Source organism: Mizuhopecten yessoensis, unplaced genomic scaffold (assembly GCF_002113885.1).
Source record: "Mizuhopecten yessoensis strain PY_sf001 unplaced genomic scaffold, ASM211388v2 scaffold6383, whole genome shotgun sequence".
Classification (NCBI taxonomy): Eukaryota; Metazoa; Mollusca; class Bivalvia; order Pectinida; family Pectinidae; genus Mizuhopecten; species Mizuhopecten yessoensis.
In genome coordinates, this window is record NW_018406522.1 from 333,659 (window position 1) to 357,023 (window position 23,365).

The window sequence follows — 23,365 nt, forward strand, 5'->3', positions numbered from 1 at the left end:
GTCTTTGTAGTGAGAACATAACAAAATCTTGTTGACCATGAACTGAAGGTCTTTGTAGTGAGAAAATAACAAAATCTTGTTGACCATAAACTGCAGGTCTTTGTAGTGAGAAAATAACAAAATCTTGTTGACCATCAACTGCAGGAACTGAGAAAAATAAGAACCTTTCACAACGGCAATGCTAGAAACTGTGGAAAACACAGAGCATCTCATAATCCATGAACTGCAGGTCTATGTACAGAGGAAAATAGACTTTTTTGACCAATGAACTTGAAATCTAAGTTATGGGTTAAATAACGGAAGTGTTTTCTAACCATCTTGGTTCTTAAAAATATGATGAACAATCAGTTCAGACATCATTATCATCAGTCTAAAGAAACTACAGTAATTTACTAAATCTACACTCCATATTATTAAGGATGTTAACCCTTTAACCCCTATGTAACTTTAGTAGACTCTAGCCTCTGCCATGCATTGATCTGGATGAGTCCATTATGGTCTACAGTGGTGAAAGGGCCAATATATTATCTAAGGTATCCGTGTGACCATGTCGAGCTGTGGTTGGTTAAGACACGGAAGGTATTAAGTACCTATCATAATTAATCAACCATGTTAGGGAAAGTCAACACTGCAATGTCAACACCTCAAAATCAACGGCCTCCATTATCACTTTAATCTAGTGGCTATATTTCACAGATATGGTAACACGTTAATTTCTCGATGTCAGCTCAAGAGACTGAGATTACAATCCATGACGTCAGAACGGAGAGCGTTCTAATTTACCTAAAGCCTTGTCATCACAAATCTAGCCTCAAACGTGGACAATTTTGGCATTTCTTATAACTTCCGTCTATTTGGGATCAATATAACAAGCAGTTTCTTTTGATTCAGTTTTTTTGCGAAATAAATGATAAAATGTATTATTAGCATCGTTAGATTAAATCATCAGGCATGTAGATATGTATCAGCTGAATCTCGTATAACATTTTTTTTTTCCCCTTTATTTGTGACGCCACATCATGGGTCATTTGTTTACTCTTGACAAACAATCGCCTTGATGAGAGGATTATTATTAGCGGAGGTGTAATAATATTAGTTCCAATAAAAGGTATAGGCATTACAGAATAGATAAACTTTGGGAGTTCTTTATCTAGTTGTATCAAAATTCATGAACGTCGTTATATATTAAGCCAAATTTTCAAATTTATGTTTCTTGTATTAAATATGTGCAGAAACATGAGTGAATTGGTTTATTTTGTCTGAAGGTAATCACTTTGAAACTGAGGACAGGAATACTTTGATTGCAGTTTTAAAAGCTACAACAATATTCTTGATTCTGATAAAGTATGCAACAATTATATGATGCAACTAAACAAAAAACACCAAGATCCAGAACTTAGTGCTAGCTAATAATGTTCCCTACCACACCAATCTCGACTTTTTTTTTGGGGGGGGGGGATAGGAGGGGGATATAAAATTAAATATATCTTTTACTGTCTTTATCTTGTTTCTGTATTATACCTGAATCAATGCTGTAACTAATTGTAGACTATAACTGATCGGCTCCCCACCTGTTTACACAGTCGAACCATTGATTTAGTTTAGATTCCTATTGGGCCCACAACCCACCAATCCGACACCATTCTCGTTCAGATAATTTATATGATAATTAAAGGTTCTAATATACCGTTTTTATCACAACCTAGTTCGTAGGTCGTCTCAAAGCGGTTTACAAATTTTGATATCCGTGGTTATAGGGCCTTTGCAACCAGCCAATATCTTTCTCAACTCCCTGGGGAGCATACAGGCGGTGCTGCCATTTCGACGCTCACAGCTAGCATTCAACAATTCTAGCACTGCCCAACCACATACTCATTTACAGCTGAGTAGACTGGAACAAACGGAGTAAAGTATCTTGCTCAAAGATACAACAAAGTGCCATGACATGACTCGAACCCACAACCCTTCGGTCACTAGCCTGGCATCCTACCACTAGACTACCGTGCCTCTACATACTAGCTATGGCCACTGATTTGTTAAAAAACAAACTTTTTTCTCATAATTTCCAACAAATCCAAACATTAGTTTGCTTGGTCAATTGGTTACACCGTACACTTTAATTTCACCCCTGTAGATCATAATGTTACTCATCCTCGTCAAAGCATGGTAGAGTCTTCTGAAGTTACATAAGGGTGAAAGGGGTATTCACTAGTTTTATCCTTTTTATAGAAGATTACAATTTCAGAAACTTCATGTTATCTGTAATAAAAGGTGATGTGACAAGTAACTTACTAAAGATACACCTGAACCACACACAAGGATAATTAAATAGCAGCACTGTTGTTGGTGCCAGGGCATTCAGAAATATTGGATTTTTTCTTTTAAAAATAAGGGAGACAACTATTGAAATAAAAATAACAGCATAATGTAAAAAGCAGCATATTTTCTCAATCTCAAATAGTTCTAGGCTCGACAGCACATATTTATCATACGTATGTTATAAGCACGGATGTTAACAATGCAATCATGTTTGCATATTATAACAAAATGAATATTTACCACATTTCACCTATTATGTGCTCCACCCCTTAATTATATGTACCCCCTAACCTTTTTTTCAATGTAATGACTTGCTTGAAAAAAGTCTACTGGGGTTATTTCTGAGATTTTAGAAAGTTCTGTAATTATGCTTATTTCTCCGAAACATCAAGTGCACAGGGGCTTAGTAGCTAGGTTAGATAGGGTAGTTTACAAAACATTCGGATCCTCTTTATACAGTAACACATCCAGAAATTCTTTCAACCATTTGTGGTAAACTGATGATATTACTATCAAAGATTTATGCTTCAATACTCTGACATATGTCTTTTCTGGAGGAGTTCTGTATCAACAATCTCTGTAAGATATAATTATTGAATGTTATGAAATGTTCACACATTTTAAATGAACACAATTACAGGTGTATGTATGCATGCATGGATAGCATTCTAAAATTCTAAATTAATTTTAAATAGATAATGGTTATTTTAAAACCTCTAAAAGGAAGATAACTCTAATTGCACTTTAATTCTTATTCATTTTAATTAGATAATGTTAATTAAATCTTTTGGAAGGGAGCATACTTGCCAACTTTTTGAAATTTCCATGGGGGAGATTCTGCATGTTCAAAATTAAAACATAAATAAAATGTGTGTATTTACTCCATAGGGATACAATAAACCTTCAAAATGACATATTTTGAGGTGTCCTTTAAGATGAGATTATGAGATCTTAAAATATAGCATCCTCCATATCCAGGGGTTATGCTCACTTTTGCTCTCTGCAACCCTGGAATATATCATGGCAAAATTGAAGGCATGAAAAAAGCTGTTTGATTGGTCTCAGGAAAAAAATACTGACCAATCGCTAGGCTGATGCCTGTCCTTTGAAGATTACGAGATGAAGAGACGCCCAACTTCAAAGCCTGTCATTTTTTACCATTACGTGACTTTGAGATTCTTTTGATGTATATCAAAGGATCAAACTAGTCTTCTAGTCTCATTGACAAGGTGGTGCACACTGAGCCTTCAATTTTGCTTTGACATATCCCAGGGGTGTAGAGAGGGAAAGTGAGTGTAACCCCTGGAGTAACGAGGATGAGTGTATAGGTATAGTTTAGAAAACTCTATGGCTGAAACTACCAAATTTAACAGTCCAGAATCAGGAGTTTCCCTCCTAAATAGGGAGAGTTGGCAAGATCTAACGGTGATATAATGTTTAAGGTAGCACATATCCTTAAGCAAATTAACTTTAGAAATGATGTAACTACCTTCCTCCATGATTCAGTGGAATTCATGGTGTAAACAGGGTATCATCTCCCCTGAACTACTTCTAAGCTTATCAATAGTAGATGAAACTCATTGTGACTCTTTGAAGATGACTTCTATAGGAATACATTATGATCTCTAATGGTGGAATTGATAAAATTTGAATGTTTTGTTCGTAATTGTTAAAAACTATTAAAAACAACTTTTGTATGAGTAATAACTATATTTTTAATATAATTTTTCTAAATTAGATGTGGTTTAATGGATTCCACTTGAGATTAAATCATGTGATTTCTATCTGTTGAATAAACTGCATGCATGGTGACGTTTAATATGAATAATCCGACCTGGGTAAAACATGGAGATATTTCAGCTGTAAACCAAACCGAGAATAGACAAGCCCTCCGGCCATGATAAGTTACACCATGACCCTGATCTGCCATGCTGTACTCTCCTTGGGCATATCATCTACTCGCAGGCCAAGAACTTATTGATTTATTTGGTTACATAAATTACCTTGACATATCTCTGATCACAGGAAGTGGAACTCTCCTGGGTATTATGAATTATCATTCCCACAGTATTCGTGACAACAGGATCCTTTTGCATGAATGCAGGATCACGAAAATTGATCAGATGTGTTTGTCAATACAATAGAGAAGTTGGATGGATGGGGTGTGTGGGGCGGGGGAGGGGGCAAAATTTCTGTCATCAATGCTGAAATCAAAAAGCCTTGAGAGCAGTTAATATACATTGCTGCATTAATATATGGAATTTTCGTTGCAACTCCACTCTCCTGAAACAAAACATTATCAATATCCCTTCCCTCTGATTTTTTTTCCGTGGAATTGTGGCCAGAGTATTTCTAGGCAGAGATTCACTGTAACTTTTATTGGGGGTAAATCATTATAAGAGTTCTTAATCACAACTTGACGTTCAATTACATGTATACCTCTGCAAAGAAACTTTGGATGTTGACAGTATACTGGAATGACCCTGTCTGATTTTGGACCATTAGTTGTGATCCAGCTTTCGTAAGACATTCCTGTACTGATTTTGGGGTCAATGGTCAAGGTCACAATCTTAAAAAAGTTTTTTAATTGTTGGATTCTTGTATGAGTAAAATTGGTTTGCAAGTTGTACAACATTGTAAAACAGTCTAGTGGATATGTTTAAAACTGAACTTTGCAATAGCCCAAAATAAGTGTGCTTTATTTTGCATTGCCTCAATTAAAATGAAGCAAAAAATAAAGTAGACGTATCAACCTCAATTAAAAGATATGTGTGGTAGGAGCCGACCCAGTCTAGTTCTGCTACAAATGCATCCCATGTTTTTAACATATAACTTTATTAATATTATAACATAATTTTACTGCTGTTCAACCAGAGATCTCTCATATGATGACAGGTCAGCAGGTTGAAAGGTCCCTAATACTCTCCCACAGTTAGCTTCCAGCTTCTTTCCACATGTCACATCCACAACAAGCTACTATCCCCATGTCACATCCACAACCAGCTACTCTCCCCATGTCACATCCACAACCAGCTACTATCCCCATGTCACATCCACAACCAGCTACTCTCCCCATGTCACATCCACAACCAGCTACTATCCCCATGTCACATCCACAACCAGCTACTCTCCCCATGTCACATCCACAACCAACTACTCTCCCCATGTCACATCCACAACCAGCTACTATCCCCTTGTCACATCCACAACCATCTACTCTCCCCAAGTCACATCCACAACAAGCTATTCTCCCCATGTCACATCCACAACCAGCTTCTCTCCACAACCAGCTTCTCTCCACAACCAGCTACTCTCCCCATGTCACATCCACAACCAGCTACTCTCCCCATGTAAAATCCACAACCACCTACTCTCTCCATGTCACATCCACAACCAGCTACTTTCCCCATGTCACATCCACAACCAGCTACTCTCCCCTTGTCACATCCACAACCAGCGACTCTCCCCACGTAAAATCCACAACCAACTACTCTCCCAATGTCACATCCAAAACCAGCTACTCTCCCCATATCACATCCACAACCAGCTACTTTCCCCATGTCACATCCACAACCAACTACTATCCCCTTGTCACATCCACAATCAGTTACTCTCCCCATGTCACATCAACAACCAGCAACTCTCTCCATGTCACATAAACAACCAGCTCCTCTCCAATCCACAACCAGCGACTCTCCCCACGTAAAATCCACAACCACCTCCTCTCCCAATGTCACATCCAAAACCAGCTACTCTCCCCATGTAAAATCCACAACCAGCTACTCTCCCCAACCAGCTACCAAATCCACAACCAGTCCACAACCAGCTACTCTCCCCATGTAAAATCCACAACCAGCTACTCTCTCCATGTCACATCAACAACCAGCTACTCTCTCCATGTCACATAAACAACCAGCTACTCTCCAATCCACAACCAGCGACTCTCCCCATGTCACATCCACAACCAGCTACTCTCCCCATGTCACATCCACAACCAACTTCTCTCCACAACCAGCTACTCTCCCCATGTCACATCCACAACCAACTTCTCTCCACAACCAGTGACTCTCCCCATGTCACATCCACAACCAGCTACTCTCCCCATGTCACATCCACAACCAGTTACTCTCCCCTTGTCACATCCACAACCAGCTACTCTCCACAACCAGCTACTCTCCCCTTGTCACATCCACAACCAGCGACTCTCCCCATGTCACGTCCACAACCAGCTACTCTCCCCATGTCACATCCACAACCAGTTACTCTCCCCATGTCACATCCACAACCAGTTACTCTCCCCATGTCACATCCACAACCAGCTACTCTCCCCATGTCACATCCACAACCAGCTACTTTCCCCTTGTCACATCCACAACCAGCTACTTTCCCCTTGTCACATCCACAACCAGCTACTCTCCCCATGTCAAATCCACAACCAGCTACTCTCCCCTTGTCACATCCACAACCAGCTACTGTCCGCTTGTCACATCCACAACCAGCTACTATCCCCATGTCACATCCACAACCAGCTACTCTCCCCATGTCACATCCACAACCAGCTACTCTCCCCATGTCACATCCACAACCAGCTACTCTCCCCATGTCACATCCACAACCAGCTACTCTCTCCATGTCACATCCACAACCAGTTACTCTTCCCTTGTCACATCCACAACCAACTACTCTCCCCTTGTCACATCCACAACCAGCTACTCTCCCCTTGTCAAATCCACAACCAGCTACTCTCCCCATGTCACATCCCCAACCAGCTACTCTCCCCATGTCATATCCACAACCAGTTACTCTCCCCATGTCACATCCACAACCTGCTACTATCCCAATGTCACATCCACAACCAGCGACTCTCCCCATATCACATCCACAACCAGCTTCTCTCCACAACCAGCTACTCTCCCCATGTCACATCCACAACCAGCGTCTCTCCCCATGTCACATCCACAACCAGCTTCTCTCCCCATGTCACATCCACAACCAGCTCCTCTCCCCTTGTCACATCCACAACCAGCTACTTTCCCCTTGTCACATCCACAACCAGCTACTATCCCCATGTCACATCCACAACCAGCGGCTCTCCCCATGTCACATCCACAACCAGCTTCTCTCCCCATGTCACATCCACAACCAGCTACTCTCCCCATGTCACATCCACAACCAGTTACTCTCCCCATGTCACATCCACAACCTGCTACTATCCCAATGTCACATCCACAACCAGCGACTCTCCCCTTGTCACATCAACAACCAGCTACTCTCCCCTTGTCACATCCACAACCAGCGACTGTCCCCTTGTCACATCCACAACCAGCTACTATCCCCTTGTCACATCCACAACCAGCTACTATTCCCTTGTCACATCCACAACCAGCTACTCTCCCCATGTCACATCCACAACCAGCGACTCTCCCCATGTCACATCCACAACCAGCTACTCTCCCCATGTCACATCCACAACCAGCTACTCTCCCCATGTCACATCCACAACCAGCTACTCTCCCCATGTCACATCCACAACCAGCTTCTCTCCCCATGTCACATCCACAACCAGCTTCCCTGTCTGCCTTATTTCTCAGCCCCTCACGGTTTGGTCTTCTTTTGTGATCTGCTAGACCCCAAACATCCCCCAGCAGGATAATGCAGGAATTCCCCACAGCCTTTTCCAGAAACATCTATTCCTAGCATGATGTTAGTTCTGTATCTGTAGGATATCTGGGAAGAACTCAGGATTGAGAATCTCATCCCAGGGTAAAATCTTTTCTACTTTCATTCCATAAGTTTTTCCTTTTTCTTCTCATGTGCTTTCTCACACGTTGTGTCCCAGGATACGATCACTTCCACAACCACCTGTAAAAGTGTTTCTTCGTGCTGGGTGATGCCATCACTGGATCATGCTATAATGTTTTCTCCATTGGTTGTGTTAAAGCCTGGTTGTGTTAACCACTAAGCCTGATTGTGTAAACCACTAAGCCTGGTTGTGTTAACCACTAAGCCTGATTGTGTAAAGCCTGGCTGTGTTTACCACTAAGCCTGGTTGTGTTAACCACTAAGCCTGATTGTGTAAACCACTAAGCCTGGTTGTGTTAACCACTAAGCCTGATTGTGTAAACCACTAAGTCTGGTTGTGTTAACCACTAAGCCTGGTTGTGTTAACCACTAAGCCTGGTTGTGTTAACCACTAAGCCTGGTTGTGTTAACCACTAAGCCTGGTTGTGTTAACCACTAAGCCTGGTTGTGTTAACCACTAAGCCTGGTTGTGTTAACCACTAAGCCTGGTTGTGTTAACCACTAAGCCTGGTTGTGTTAACCACTAAGCCTGGTTGTGTTAACCACTAAGCCTGGTTGTGTTAACCACTAAGCCTGGTTGTGTTAACCACTAAGCCTGGTTGTGTTAACCACTAAGCCTGGTTGTGTTAACCACTAAGCCTGGTTGTGTTAACCACTAAGCCTGGTTGTGTTAACCACTAAGCCTGGTTGTGTTAACCACTAAGCCTGGTTGTGTTAACCACTAAGCCTGGTTGTGTTAACCACTAAGCCTGGTTGTGTTAACCACTAAGCCTGGTTGTGTTAACCACTAAGCCTGGTTGTGTTAACCACTAAGCCTGGTTGTGTTAACCACTAAGCCTGGTTGTGTTAACCACTAAGCCTGGTTGTGTTAACCACTAAGCCTGGTTGTGTTAACCACTAAGCCTGGTTGTGTTAACCACTAAGCCTGGTTGTGTTAACCACTAAGCCTGGTTGTGTTAACCACTAAGCCTGGTTGTGTTAACCACTAAGCCTGGTTGTGTTAACCACTAAGCCTGGTTGTGTTAACCACTAAGCCTGGTTGTGTTAACCACTAAGCCTGGTTGTGTTAACCACTAAGCCTGATTGTGTTAACCACTAAGCCTGGTTGTGTTAACCACTAAGCCTGGTTGTGTTAACCACTAAGCCTGATTGTGTTAACCACTAAGCCTGGTTGTGTTAACCACTAAGCCTGATTGTGTTAACCACTAAGCCTGGTTGTATTTACCACTAAGCCTGATTGTGTTAACCACTAAGCCTGATTGTGTTAACCACTAAGCCTGGTTGTATTTACCACTAAGCCTGATTGTGTTAACCACTAAGCCTGATTGTGTTAACCACTAAGCCTGGTTGTATTTACCACTAAGCCTGATTGTGTTAACCACTAAGCCTGATTGTGTAAACCACTAAGCCTGGTTGTGTTGACCACTAAGCCTGGTTGTGTAAACCACTAAGCCTGGTTGTGTTAACCACTAAGCCTGGCTGTGTTGACCACTAAGCCTGGTTGTGTTAACCACTAAGCCTGGTTGTGTTAACCACTAAGCCTGGCTGTGTTGACCACTAAGCCTGGTTGTGTTGACCACTAAGCCTGGTTGTGTTGACCACTAAGCCTGGTTGTGTTAACCACTAAGCCTGGTTGTGTTAACCATACCAGTGTCAGTGTTACTGGAGAAAGGATACTTCTGCTTCCTGACACTGTCTGCATGTCAGATTCTCCACCAATCCCACTCTGTATAGTTTTGTTAGTGTTGATGAAACTGCTGGTGCCATGGTGTACCTCCTGATCTATGCCCATGTCAATTTTCTCTGCTATTTTCCATTGAGTCCATGACTGTTTTCACCTTCCTTATATTTAAATAACAAATATAGGTAATCCAACACACCTACTATAGAACTTTGCGGTAGTGTCCTAGGGTGGATCCGTGAGTGGATTCGATAGAGCTCCTTACTTATTAAAATAATGATAATAACAATAATAATTTGAGGTTCTTATATACCGCTTCACCACAACCTAGTTCATAGGTCGTCTCAAAGCAGTTCACAAATAATTATCCGTGGTTATAGGTCCTTTGCAACCAGCCAATACCTTTATCAACTCCCCGGGGACCGTACAGCCGTAGCTGCCATTTCAGCGCTAACAGCTAGCATTCAACAATTTTAGCACTGTACAACCACATACTTATTTACAGCTAAGTAGACTGGAACAAGCGGGTATAGTATCTTGCTCAAAGATACAATGTAGTGCCATGCCGTGACGCGAACCCGCAACCCTTCGGTCACGAGCCCGGCGTCCTACCACTAGCCTACCATGCCTCCAGAGAAATAAAGGAATGTCAACGCTACAAGGATGTTTTGTACCTATAAATCACACAAAACGTCCTTGTGGTGTTGAGATTCCTTTTTTTCTCTACTTCCTAATATGGCAATAAATCAACGCATTCAAAGACTATTTATGTTGGCATACAACAACTGAAATTGAAAGTAGATGTAGATTTTTCTGAAAAACGGCAGTCATCCTAAAATTTGTGTGAAGCAGAGATCTAATATTTCAATTTCATGACGACATATATAGCAAACATTTGTACACACTATTTGGTTATAAATTTGTAATAATTGTAGAAATCTGGTAAATAAATACAACATCTGCTTTCCAGCCGATGAAAGGTGTCTAACCCTCAGCCAATGTTCAGCAGTGAGATCGATATAATTAACTTATGGCGTCACTATTTTCAGGTCGTAAGGTCAATTGTACGGTTTCCCACGATGTTTTGGCACAAATAAGTACAGAAATGATCGAAGCAGGTGTCGGGGGTATCAACACATCTTACAAACATTTTCTTGTTTCCATAGTGTCTCATTAAACACATGTGTTTTTGTGACCAAGAGTTGTTTAGATGTTGTACAAAAAACTCAGGATACAATGCCATTGTGTTAACTGCGTAATATTTTCCTTTGTCTTCTGTTTGTCACCCACTTTACAACACCGCTGGAAATCTCGGGTGTTTATTTTGTTGTAACGCAGTAGTTGCTATGGCAGTTTGTTTATTCATCTATACACCAAAAAACAAATTGATTTTTTCCCTTTAAATTGCCTCCATAAACAAACAGCTATATTTAGTAACATTTGTCTTATCTGTTGGAGTTCTTTGGGCTACAAACTTTTATTGCGTTTTCATTGACTATTGATATGGTTAGTTCACAGTGGCTGCACATGTACAGGGAAAGTAAGGTGCATATTGACTATTGGAATGAAACCTGTGGTGTATATATCAATAGCATGGTCAGGCATACAGCTGAAATCCACATTTCAGGTATGAAATAAGGTCAAATATCTCAAAACAGCTGGTAATATCCCCAAACTGAAAAATCAGCCCTGAAGGATTACCTCCCTTGTAATATTCCCTTGGTTACCTCCTGACAGAGTCTCCCTAGTCTGTTCATCTATCCTGATCGGTCATTTCTCTCGACAAATTATCTCCCTTGGTAATTTTATGGATTAGTTTATTTTGAGAGAGCTCCAGGTGAAAGCATTAATTGTCGAGTCAAATAGTCCAACTATCAGATTTTGTCATACATTTTCCTTAAATTTTTAAAGAGTTGGCAAGTATAGATCCACTAAAAAGTCAATGAGAAAAGTCCAGAGGTCAATTAGATGCATAGGGGTCAAAGTTTAACAATAGGAAATTATTTTTTAGCTTTAAGAAAAAATTCTCAGAAATGTAATTACGAGAGTTTTGGTTTTTATATGGAGGAATGACGCAGATTTTTATCTTCCCTGAGTTTAGTCACGTTCATTCCTGTTTCAATGTTTTCGTGTCATGATTTTGTATTGATTACATTTTGTTGACATTGCCACTAATGCGTACGATTAATCTCTCGATTCCACGGATATACATGACACGTTCTCTCGTCCAGGCTAACGTGACCGATTAATCTTTCATTTTCATTAGTACTCAATACCAGATTGATAGATTTATTGCAATCGTTAACAAAATCATTGCAAGTATTAGTCCACTGGGATGTTCAAGGCATGATAACCTTTTCCTATTTCATCTCATTAACAAATATACTGTAATTTAATACGGGGATTAAAATTTGCCGTTGAAAATTTCATTTTTTTTTCATCATTTTCAATTGTTTTAATTCTTCAGCAGTAGTTGGGATAGGGATTGCCAGGGTGGAAGGGCTCTGGGTTCAATCCCCGAGCAATGAATACCCTCAACATAGGAGGGTTTCCATTCGCCATACCTCTTTCACTCAGTTTGTACTCATCATTTATTTATTTTTAATTTCATAACTATGACAATTCACACCTCTTTCTTTTTTCCGACTTCATTATTTCATAGTCACTTATAAATTCATCATCATCATCATCATCATCATCAACATTCCACTCATCAACCCATTCACCCCTGAAATTTCATAATAAACTATTCCAGCCTTTGACTTGGAAGAGTTCAAATGTGTCTTCAGGGGTGAATGAGTTCAGAATGTATAAGAAATAAAGAAATTTTTTTTCAGTTCAGTGTTAAATAATATAATCATTTTTTCCCATAAAAGAAATCACTTTCAAAATGAATGAAATTTAACAAGACATAAAGAGTCAAGCTAACAATGCTTTGAAAAAAAAAGATTTTTTAAAGTGATATAGGTAAACTTAAACTTTTAAAAAATATTAGAATAAAATGAACGAAAACTGCAAAATGAGTCCAAATAAGATTTGATAAACATGACCGGAGATCAGAGATAAAAATGTTATCTGTGTTAATATGTTTGCTCATTAACCGAAATATTTTCCGGTTTTACTTCTGATCAGGCCCATTACTTAGGCTATTTTCCGGTATTGAGTTGACACTCCGACTGCACATGGTATGCAGACAAAAGGCTCTATATGTAGAATCTCCACTGCTATAATACCAATCAAAGTGATAACGCTCCCCAATGACGTCACAACAGTATATATATCCATACTGTAATTAAAATGTGACAAGCAATCTCTTAGAAATACCTGAGTCAAGCTTTGCTCTGATTGGTCCTCGTACGTCTGTCAGCCTCCAATCCTGTTGCCAGGGCCTGTAGCTAGGTGATTGTGTGACCTTTGAATGCAAACAGATCAATAGTGTGGCTGTCTGCTATGAATTACACTGATGTGTTTATATCAGTCACAGAACAATTAACCATCTCCAGAGACAACGTTATGAAAGTTCCGTGTACACAGCTGAATTTGTGGTTTTAACAGTTTCCGCGAGTGACGAACAATTTTTAACATTTGTAAATTTGTGATAGCGTTGGATGACAAGTACCCTTTGGAGTTTTAATTCACCGGAGTAACACTAATTACTTTGAAGTTACACTATTTATAAAGATGGTGTTTAACTATAACGCATGGGTAAGTACTTGGTATACATGTACTTTTATACATATTTTTTTTATAGAGGTGGTTGAAATATCTACTGATATAAATCAAACTATTTTTTTCTATTTTTGAATTTATTTAAATTTCCTCAATCAACAGAGAGAAGAAGAAAATGCTGAGTCCGTTATCTACTGATATAAATCAAACATTTTTTTTCTATTTTTGAATTTATTTAAATTTCCTCCATCAACAGAGAGACGAAGAAAATGCTGAGTCCGTGATCGCCGTTGCCAACAAGGAGGCAAAGAAAACAGAGAGAAAAGACATCATTATAGAAATAAGGGACACGGAGAAAAGCTACGGACGGGATTTACATATCCTCAAGGATGTAAGTTTGTGTTTGTTTTTGTCTCGCCGCAACAAATTAGCGAAAGCAAGACTGAGGTGTTGCTTTTCTGGCAACGGCGGCGTCAACATTCAGTTTTTGCGTTTGCCACGACGAATTAGCTGAAGCAAGGCTGAGGTGTTGCTTTTCTGGCAACGGCGGCGTCAACATGCAGTTTTTGCGTTTGCCACGACGAATTAGCTGAAGCAAGACTGAAGTGTTGCTTTTCTGGTGACGGCGGCGTCAACATTCAGTTTTTGCATTAAACTCAGTTTCACTGAAAGTATAAGTGTTAGACCAACCAAACTTAGACCATAGATGCATCTTAGGTAGTACATCTCAACCCATGCATCAAATGCTGGATGCGGTCTACCTTTCATGGTCCATTGACTTTGTCAGCATCTCCATCAACATTAAGTTTTACGTTTATCTTAGTTTCACTGAAAGTATAAGTGTTACACCAACCAAACTTAGACCATAGATGCGTCTTAGGTAGTACATCTCAACCCATGCATCAAATGCTGGATGTTGCCTACCTTCTTTCATGGTCCATTGACTTTGTCAGCATCTCCATCAACATTAAGTTTTGAGTTTAACTTAGTTTCTCTGATATGTACATCGATGGTCAAAGTAGGGCACAAGCGAGACATATCAATCCGAATGGCTTGTTACCTATTTATGTTAGCTGTTTACCATATTGTTCCACAAATAAAACTATTTAATACTCACTCAGTAGGGCTCGACAATAAGGATAGGATTATATTCTAATAACTAGTGAAAATACTGCTAGTCCAATTGACTTGTCAATATTTGATATTACTTATCATGGTGAATTATATTGGGTTAGTGAAATTTGCATATTGACAGGTAAAAATTGAAAATTATAAACCCACTGTTTAAATGAAATCTTCAAATTGGAGGAAATAAAGAGAATAATAATCTGTTTTTGTTATTCAACATTTGTAATACACTGTTTTACCTGAGGAGAACTATACCAAACATAGCACCACAAAGAAAAAGAAAAATTGATGGGTTTTTGTTTTTTGTTTTTTTTTAGGTTAAAGACTTAAAAAATACTTGTACATCCTCAAAAAAAGAAATTCTTTCTCAGTTCTTGTGCCATTCTGACGCTCATTTGAAAATCTCATCCATTGATATTTTGTTAGGAATCTTCTTATCCATTTTGTTTTTTGCTGTTTTCATCCCACAAAAACTGGGTGAATTCAACTTAAAGCCAAAAATATTTACTGAAGAACAGTTTGAATTGTATTGTTGAAAGAAGAATCTGGGCAAATTTTTCATTTTACAGTATCAATATGGAAATTCAATCCTTTTTATTTTGTTTCCAGCATTTTTACAAACCAATGAAGACAAACGGACTTCTGAGCTCAGAACAAGTTGAAGCTATCTTCCTCAACTTGGAGCAGCTCATGAACGCCAACGCTCAGTTTACGGCCAGACTGGAAGCAGCCCTCCAAGACGCCATCAACAATGATGACCATGTAAGTTTACATAGACAGACGGTGATAGAAATGGACAACGTTTAATGAAATAATTTGGTAATTATAGCATGACAAACTTCCTGTTTTTCTATGAGCAAACTTGCATAATTTTTGGAGAAACTGCAACTAATAAGTTGTTTTTCACGGGTTTTCAGGATTTCACGGAAGTTTCCATCGGCAGCTTGTTTCTGAAGTCAACAGATCTGATGATGGCATTTGAGAGCTATTGTGTGAACCAGGTGAGTTTTGATTTTAACTGCCTCTAACAATATCTTGTAAATACGATCTTTGACCAGAAAGGCATCCCCCCCCCCCCTATCACCACCACCACCACCACATTTTTAGTTAATTGGAAAAAGTTTTAGATAGCTTGAAATTGAAGGAACTTAGAGCAAAAAGAAATAATTGATAGCAAAACTATTTGAAATGTTAAAATTTGATCTTACTTTTAAGTAGACTATAATGGACTCATCCAGATAAATGTATGGTAGAGTCTACTAAAGCTACATAGGGGTGAAAGGGTTAAGTAGACTATAATGGACTCATCCAGATAAATGTATGGTAGAGACTACTAAAGCTACCTAAGGGTTAACGATTTAACATTTAGTTTTAACATTCGGCCAGATTCACTAAGTGTAAATTCATAGTACATTAGGGTTTAATAAAAATAAAAATGATTATTGATTAAAAATTTGTTAATGAGATCATATACTTAATAAGATAAAGTATTTTCCTCTTCCTTTGGGTCTGAAGACTAGTTATTGATTACAGTATTATCGGAGAACATCTAGGTCACCATGGCCTGGTTATGCTGGGGTTTAAGGTTAATTAAGACCCTGTTAGTCGGACAGACATGCTTCCTCCAATGACCTACATTGGGGGTTCGGAAATTCAATTCAATTATTGCAAACCTGATCAGAAAATTCTCCGTTCTTTAAGACTTCTTATACGAGAGTATTAGCCATTACGTCGACTGGTACGAAGACATTTGTTTTATCTTGGTGTCTCGGTGATGTGAAACGATCAAAAAATGGAAATCCACAGATATCTGTTGTGTGGGATATTAAGGAAGAACACAGCTTACAGATTTGTTGATAACTTTTGTTACATGTTAATTCTGCTATCAATTTCGTTAATTTTGACTGTTTAAATAGAATTTCATAACAAAATATCTCTTATTTTTATTTAAGTCCATTTCAGTAGTTACAAATAGAGAAGAAGAAAAAATGAGAAAAGTTCAAAGAAAAACAAAAACATGCAAAATATAGAAGATAATTATTCACAACATGTATTTCACACAAAAGTGCTCATTATTTTTTATTTAAGTTTTGTTTTCATTTTTGTTTTTTCAGAGCCATGCAGGCAATTTGTTAGAAACACTGGAAAAAGAGAAGGAACTGCTGCGGATCTTCTTACAAGCCTCACAGGATGATAATGTGGCTCTGAGACGAATGCCTCTCAAGTCATTCCTCATCCTCCCAGTACAACGAATAATGAGGTAACCATGGAAGATAAATCCTTAGCAACCATTATTTTTAATCATTTTCTGAAAGTTTACTTACCAAAATGTTTCAACATAGCTAAGTTCATAAAGTATTTGACTTTTGATCTAATGCTAAATGGTTCAGTTACTGCAATATTTTAGATAATTGAGTTCAAAAAGTATTAGACTTTAAATAAAAGAAAAAACATATTTTTAAACAAAGACGATGTTGATTGTCCTGTAGGTATCCATTACTATTGGAACGTCTCCACAAGTCCACATCTTCTGAAACCCCAGACAAGGCGGCCATCGTTGGAGCTAAAGCAAAATTGGAGGAAATACTCGGCCACATCAATTCGGTAAGTCCTTGCCCACAGCTTATTGTCCATGTTTCTTTACTGTTCGCTCAGTCTATATATAGCATTGTCAGACTTTCCAATCGAAGATGGATTGATTGTTGTAAGTTTTAAATTAGAATGAAGATGTGATGGAATCGGGTAAGAAAAAAACACAGACCTCATCTAGTATATAGTGAGGTAAGCAGATTGATTCTGATCTTCAGAAGACTCCAGTGACTGACTGCAGGGCTCGTCCTGTGATGTAATAGTTGGCCAATTCTTTTAATTCGTGAATTATTTTCCCTGGTTAACCTGCGGGACCACCATCAGAAGATTGGTAAACTTCTATCGGGAATTATTTGTAAAAAAGGATTCATCAACCAAATATTAATCCTGCCTGACAGGTAATGGTATATCTAATTCAGTAGTGGTTTGACGTTTTAATTTACAATATACCTGGTACTTGATTACAAGGGTTTTTCCTCAACTTTGTATTTAATTAATACCAAAATATCATCTGTTTTTATACAAATTTGACGGTAGTATTATGGTATGGCGTTGTCCGGCCGGCGTAAACTTTGTTTGTCCGGCAATTTCCTCCTACATTTTTGGACCGATCTATTTGAAACTTGATATACAATATAATCATGATATGAAGTTGTGTCTCCTTTAAAAGAATTTTGATTCGACAATTTTTCCAAAAGTTATTGCCCTTTGTTCATTTCAGTATTTAATTTTTGTCCGGAGATCTGCTCCTACATTTTTCAACGGATCTCTTTGAAACTTGGTATACATTATAATCATGACGTAGTTGTGTATCCCTTAAAAGAATTTTGATTCGACGATTTTTCCAAAAGTTATTGCCCTTTGTTTATTTCAGTATTTGATTTTTGTCCGGCAATCTCCTCCTACATTTTTCAACGGATCTCTTTGAAACTTGGTATACTTTATAATCATGATATGATGTTGTGTCTCCCTTAAAAGAATTTTGATTCGACGATTTTTGCAAAATTTATTGCCTTTTGTTCATTTCAGTATTTGATTTTTTGTCCAAGGTTTTTTCCTACATTTTTATATCATGTCAGCTAACCACTCTTAGAATGATGCAGATCTTATTTCAATGTAAGAAAGTATATAACACTATATGGCATTCGACGGGCGTATTTTGTTCCGCCCCGCGGTACTCTTGTTAAAGTCATCAGTTTCTTTGAGTTTTGTTATTTGTACATATTACAGAAAACTCAGAAGAGTAGTGGCTCCATGAAGATGAAGAAGAAGGTGGCCGACCTCCTGCTGCAGAGGCAGGCTCCATCAATGGAGAAGGCTGAACTGAACCGAGTAAGTACATCACGTCAATCACAACACCATTGTACAAGTAATCTATTGGTATTCTCAACTCAGACACAACTTCAAACACATATTAAAACAACCAATTTGCTGATACAATGTGTGCAACAAGGGAGATAACTCAAAAATTGTAGTGACCTGTAACAATGTGTGCAACAAGGGAGATAACTCAAACTCAACGTTGTCCATATGCAGTCAGCCATGCATACATCACAGTTACCTATCCAAAAACAGATTTTTTTTTATCTGTTGTTATAACTGTAAAGAATATTTTAGTTAATATTTTTATACATATAGCAACATTACAACTGTATACAATACAAATAGTGTTTTTTGACAGGGAAAAAAAATGACCACTGAATTTTCTTGAATGTGCTAACAGAATGATTTGAATATTTAATTTGTTACAGGCAGCTATTGACATTCTGGGCTGGAATAAGAAGGATGTGTGTGACATCACAACATGTCGTTTGCAGGTGGCCATGGCAACGGATCACAACTGGGCAACGAAACGTCTCAAACTCAAATTTACTACAGTTCAAGGAATTCTTTTAACCCTGGGACAGGTAAACTTATTTTATTTTTTGCAACTCTGACCTCAACTTATTTTATATTTTGCAACTCTGACCACTTTAATAACAGATTATATTGATATATAGCTCAATCACAAGGCACCGTCCTAATGATTTATAAAAGGCTTCTTCTGTGTTGAACATATTGAGCAAACTTTTTCACATAAGATGTTTGGTAACTTGAGCAGTTTTTAAATCTTGTATATTTGTGTTTTCAGGGTGAGATGCACAGATCTGAAGAAGAAGGTCTTCTGTTTCCTCATAAGTCTTCAGTCATCCAAGCAGCTGTGGTGATACTCAAGGAGAAAAACAACAAATACCAGACAGTCAGGGTAAGTCACATGACATCATAGGTCACATGATATCACAAGTCACATGGTATCATAAGTCACGTGATATCACAAGTCACATGGCATCATAGGTTACATGATAGCACAAGTCACATGATATTGCAAGTCACATGATATCACAAGTCACATGACATCGTAGGTCACATGATATCACAAGTCACATGATATCACAAGTCACATGATATCACAAGTCACATAAAGTTATACCTGATATCATGAGTCAGACTTTCCAGCTATTTAAATTTAGCATTGATATTTTGTTGAAAAAGAGAATATAATTGATTACCTATTGGTGACTGGTAAGCCTTATGTATTAAGGTAAGAATATAACAACCCTGTTGTCTATAGCTGATGTATACATTTTTTTACAGGAGCCATTCATGCTGAACAGATGTATAGTAAACCACGACCCTGACACAGATGATGTGTTTGAAGTGTTGGAAAACAACAAAGAGCCTTTTGTGTTTAAGGTAAATCATATTCTGGTCCATTGGAAGTTTGGTAAACCAAATGAAATCCACAGCATAGCCGTCTGTTGACATTTTTCTTGATTTTATCATCTGCTGGATAACTGGACTACTCGGTAATGAAGCGGACGTAAAACCACTCAAACAAACAAACAAACATTGATTTCATGAAAAGCATGGAGTTAAACAAATTTCATGCTATTCATAACTGCTCTTTTCAAAATTTAAGCATGAATTTTGCAATTTCAAAAGTGATTATTTTATAATTATAATTTGAAGAAAAGAAATGCAAAACCCTTGGATTCTTTTAAAGTTATACCATTACAATTAAAATGGCTCAGTAAACTATTAACCTTTGACCTTTGTATTGCAGGGTGAAGACAAGGAAGTGAAACTGTGGTTGAAGAATATGAAGCAGCAGACAATAGACTTGGGGACATGGAGAAAGAGAAGGAATGCTCTTCCCAACATCATGATCAAACATCTTGTGTGAAGATTCCCTTCTACTTCAAGGGGTAATCCCAAGGTCAATCCCAAGATCAGAACCTTTGTCGCTAGGCTTCTAGTCCACCAATCATCTCGATATATGGAAGGTATCACTCCAAAATGTACCCTACCTTCAGGTGAGAGTATATATGGTCATTGACAAGGTCATAAATGCACCAATCAGAGGTCAAGGTGGAAGGAAGAAAAGGTCAGACTCATCCAAACTAAGAAGGATGCTAGTCCGCCTGATGGGGAAAAACATTTTATGCAAATTTGGTTCTTTGAAGAGAATTATAATCTGTGAAGAAAGCCAGTTGCTCGAAACAGTGTTTTTATCACACAGCACGACAGGCATGCCTTTTCCAGGGTTTTGAGATTCCAGACATTTTGTCTGTAAAGTGATTTTATGTCTTCAAGACAGATTTGTATTGAGCCCCACATTCAACGTTCTAAGCTCAACCCCCAACAGTGATGTAAGACAACTCATTTTAACATTAATAATCGTGAAAAAAATCTTGAAAATGATCTAATTGGATATTGTCATATTTGTTGTTCCAATTAATAAGCAGTATCTACAATAAAGAGATTTTTTTCTTGAAAGATAGATAATGTCGAAATCACTAAACTTATATTCTTTTAAGTTATTCACCCCTGAAATTTCATAATGAACTATTCCAACCATTGAATTGGAAGGGTTCAAATGCGTCTTCAGGGGTGAATGAGTTAATGAAAATTTAGATCAAAGATGAACGGTTGCTGATTAGGTTGAAAGATATGTAAGCTTGACTAGGAAATCGTGTTTAAATTGTGAGTTCCTTTTACCATGAAAATGGTATTGTAGTGAAAGAAATCTGCATGTATCAAAATACATCAGGACAAGGGAGATATTCAGAACAAGGGAGATAACTTGTTTATAAAAGGGTCGGTAGCATAATGCATATCAAGCATGGAGATTTTATGTACATTTTCACATTGATGAATATTTTTGTCTATGCAATTTTATGTCCGTTTTAATCTTGGCTTATCTCTCCTTTCTGCCTTAATAAGTTTAACAATGACTTTATTGACGCTGAAAACATTGACTTTCACCTCCTCCCAGAAATAATTTTAATTATACTGAATGTTTTAATAAAAAAGGAGTTTTTCATTTCTCGAATTTCAATATATATCATTTGTTTTGAGACGTGATTACATCAGAATGGTACTTAGTGTGTCTTATTGTTTAACTATCACTTTAAGTCGATGCTACCTGGCATGTGACAGGTGTATAGTTTGCTGTCCCAGGACAGCAGTACTCTGCTTCTAAACTCTATTTTTTTCTGTTTTTTCTTCTGTTCTATATTGATTTTAGTTTTCACAACTTTTCGCCAAGAAGTCAATAGTGCAATTTGAATTATTTTGTAACTTTGTAAATATTTTGTAAGATATAATGTACTCGCCATGATGACAGTGCCAAATTGTGTTTAAGTCGATTACCCCTCAGACTGGAATATTCCATTAGTTTTGTTATATAGTTAATGAAATATAGATAGAATTTCATTATAGTCTAAAGGGGTGCATGGCTGTGTATACAACGCTTAATTAAACAGTATTGTTATAATGTGAACATTACATGATTCATAATATCAATTCTTTGATTCAAATTCTAATTAGAATATTTGACGAATCTATTTAATGAACTGTTTATAAAAAAACATGTAATCAATAATCTCTTTTATCACAGGCCCTTGATGCACAAAAGTTGTTAAATATTTTATATAGTATACCAGGAATGATTAATAGATATTACATCCGTGAGTATAAAAAGGCCCTGTGATATGTAGGTCATATTTTGTGACACAGGTAAAAATAGCATATATGTTCTAGTTTGTTTTGTACATAATGTGCAAGGGCCTGAAGGTAAAATTCTATTTATTTATATAACAGTGCAGTACCCTGTGTCTAAATATATAATTGTATGAAGTGTTGAGAAAGTGATTTTGTAAATTTTTACCACGAAATGCTGATTTGTTGTCAGATGTATCGACATGATACAAAATCATTGGTTGTGCTTTTTTAATAATTATCAATAGGCTCTTAGATTTCATCCTTTTAGACCAGCTGTGTTTGGTATAGAGATTTATATCCCATTTAAATACCTTCCCTTTAACAGTTAACGAAAGGTGTGACTAGTCGTGCTATTGGTAACTGTTGACGTTCAACAACCACCTGTAGCCCTAGGTTTGTTAATCCTCAGATTACCATGGATACAAGTAACTTATTTTTCCACAGTTGTGGATGGGGAGATTTCCTGTTTAAAAACAGTTTTTATTTCAATAAATTACTACATATCAAATTCAGAATCCTTCCTTTCCCAACTTAGCCTCCAAATCTGAATCTGGCGCTTTTCCTCCCAAATTGCAAAGACCTGTGTCTGAATCTTAATCAGCCTGCTTCTCGGCAGCCCCGGGGCACAGATCGAAAATGAGTAACTGTTACCATGGTGATTTGATGCGACTGTTTCATCGTCCATGTTTGTGCTCGCCTGAATTGGGTTGTATAAATCTCTTCAGTTTAATGATATATTGATTAAAACAAATTCTCAAATATTTTTTCCCCCTTTTAAATTAAAACTACCGTAAATTTGTGGGTATAGTGCGCACTCGGGTATAGTGCGCAGGTACGTTTTTGGGGTCAGATTTGAAAGAAAGAAAAAATTATATATATATGCATCCTTCTGATTTATATTCAATGTTGATTATTCATAATACCTGATCAGGTAAATGTTTGAAGTTTAAATTTTAATGATTTTTAAAATGTAACATACTGATTTAAAACACAGATCCCAAACTCCACGATCTATATGTATTGGTAGTAAGATATCTATTTATTGTGGGGTCGGGGCTTTGTGCCCAAACCCTTCATGTATTATTCAGCTAAAGAGGTTTTATATAACAGAAACCAGGAGATTTTTTGAGCATC

The 23,365-nt window shown here is 37.7% G+C and overlaps 1 protein-coding gene across 5 annotated transcripts in view; it reads left to right on the forward strand.

Moving 5' to 3' along the window:
- The window catches only part of LOC110452089, a 79,851-nt gene extending 56,762 nt beyond the window's left edge, over nucleotides 1-23,089 (forward strand). For all 5 annotated transcript variants that reach the window (XM_021500380.1, XM_021500379.1, XM_021500381.1 and 2 more), the window contains 10 exons: nucleotides 13,728-13,862; nucleotides 15,209-15,361; nucleotides 15,517-15,600; nucleotides 16,714-16,859; nucleotides 17,089-17,203; nucleotides 18,419-18,520; nucleotides 18,940-19,095; nucleotides 19,320-19,433; nucleotides 19,823-19,921; nucleotides 20,292-23,089. In XM_021500380.1, the coding sequence (XP_021356055.1) occupies nucleotides 13,728-13,862; nucleotides 15,209-15,361; nucleotides 15,517-15,600; nucleotides 16,714-16,859; nucleotides 17,089-17,203; nucleotides 18,419-18,520; nucleotides 18,940-19,095; nucleotides 19,320-19,433; nucleotides 19,823-19,921; nucleotides 20,292-20,411 (1,224 nt within the window). In that variant the 3' untranslated portion in view covers nucleotides 20,412-23,089. The remainder of the gene's footprint in view (nucleotides 1-13,727; nucleotides 13,863-15,208; nucleotides 15,362-15,516; nucleotides 15,601-16,713; nucleotides 16,860-17,088; nucleotides 17,204-18,418; nucleotides 18,521-18,939; nucleotides 19,096-19,319; nucleotides 19,434-19,822; nucleotides 19,922-20,291) is intronic.
- The last annotated feature ends 276 nt before the right edge of the window (nucleotides 23,090-23,365 follow it).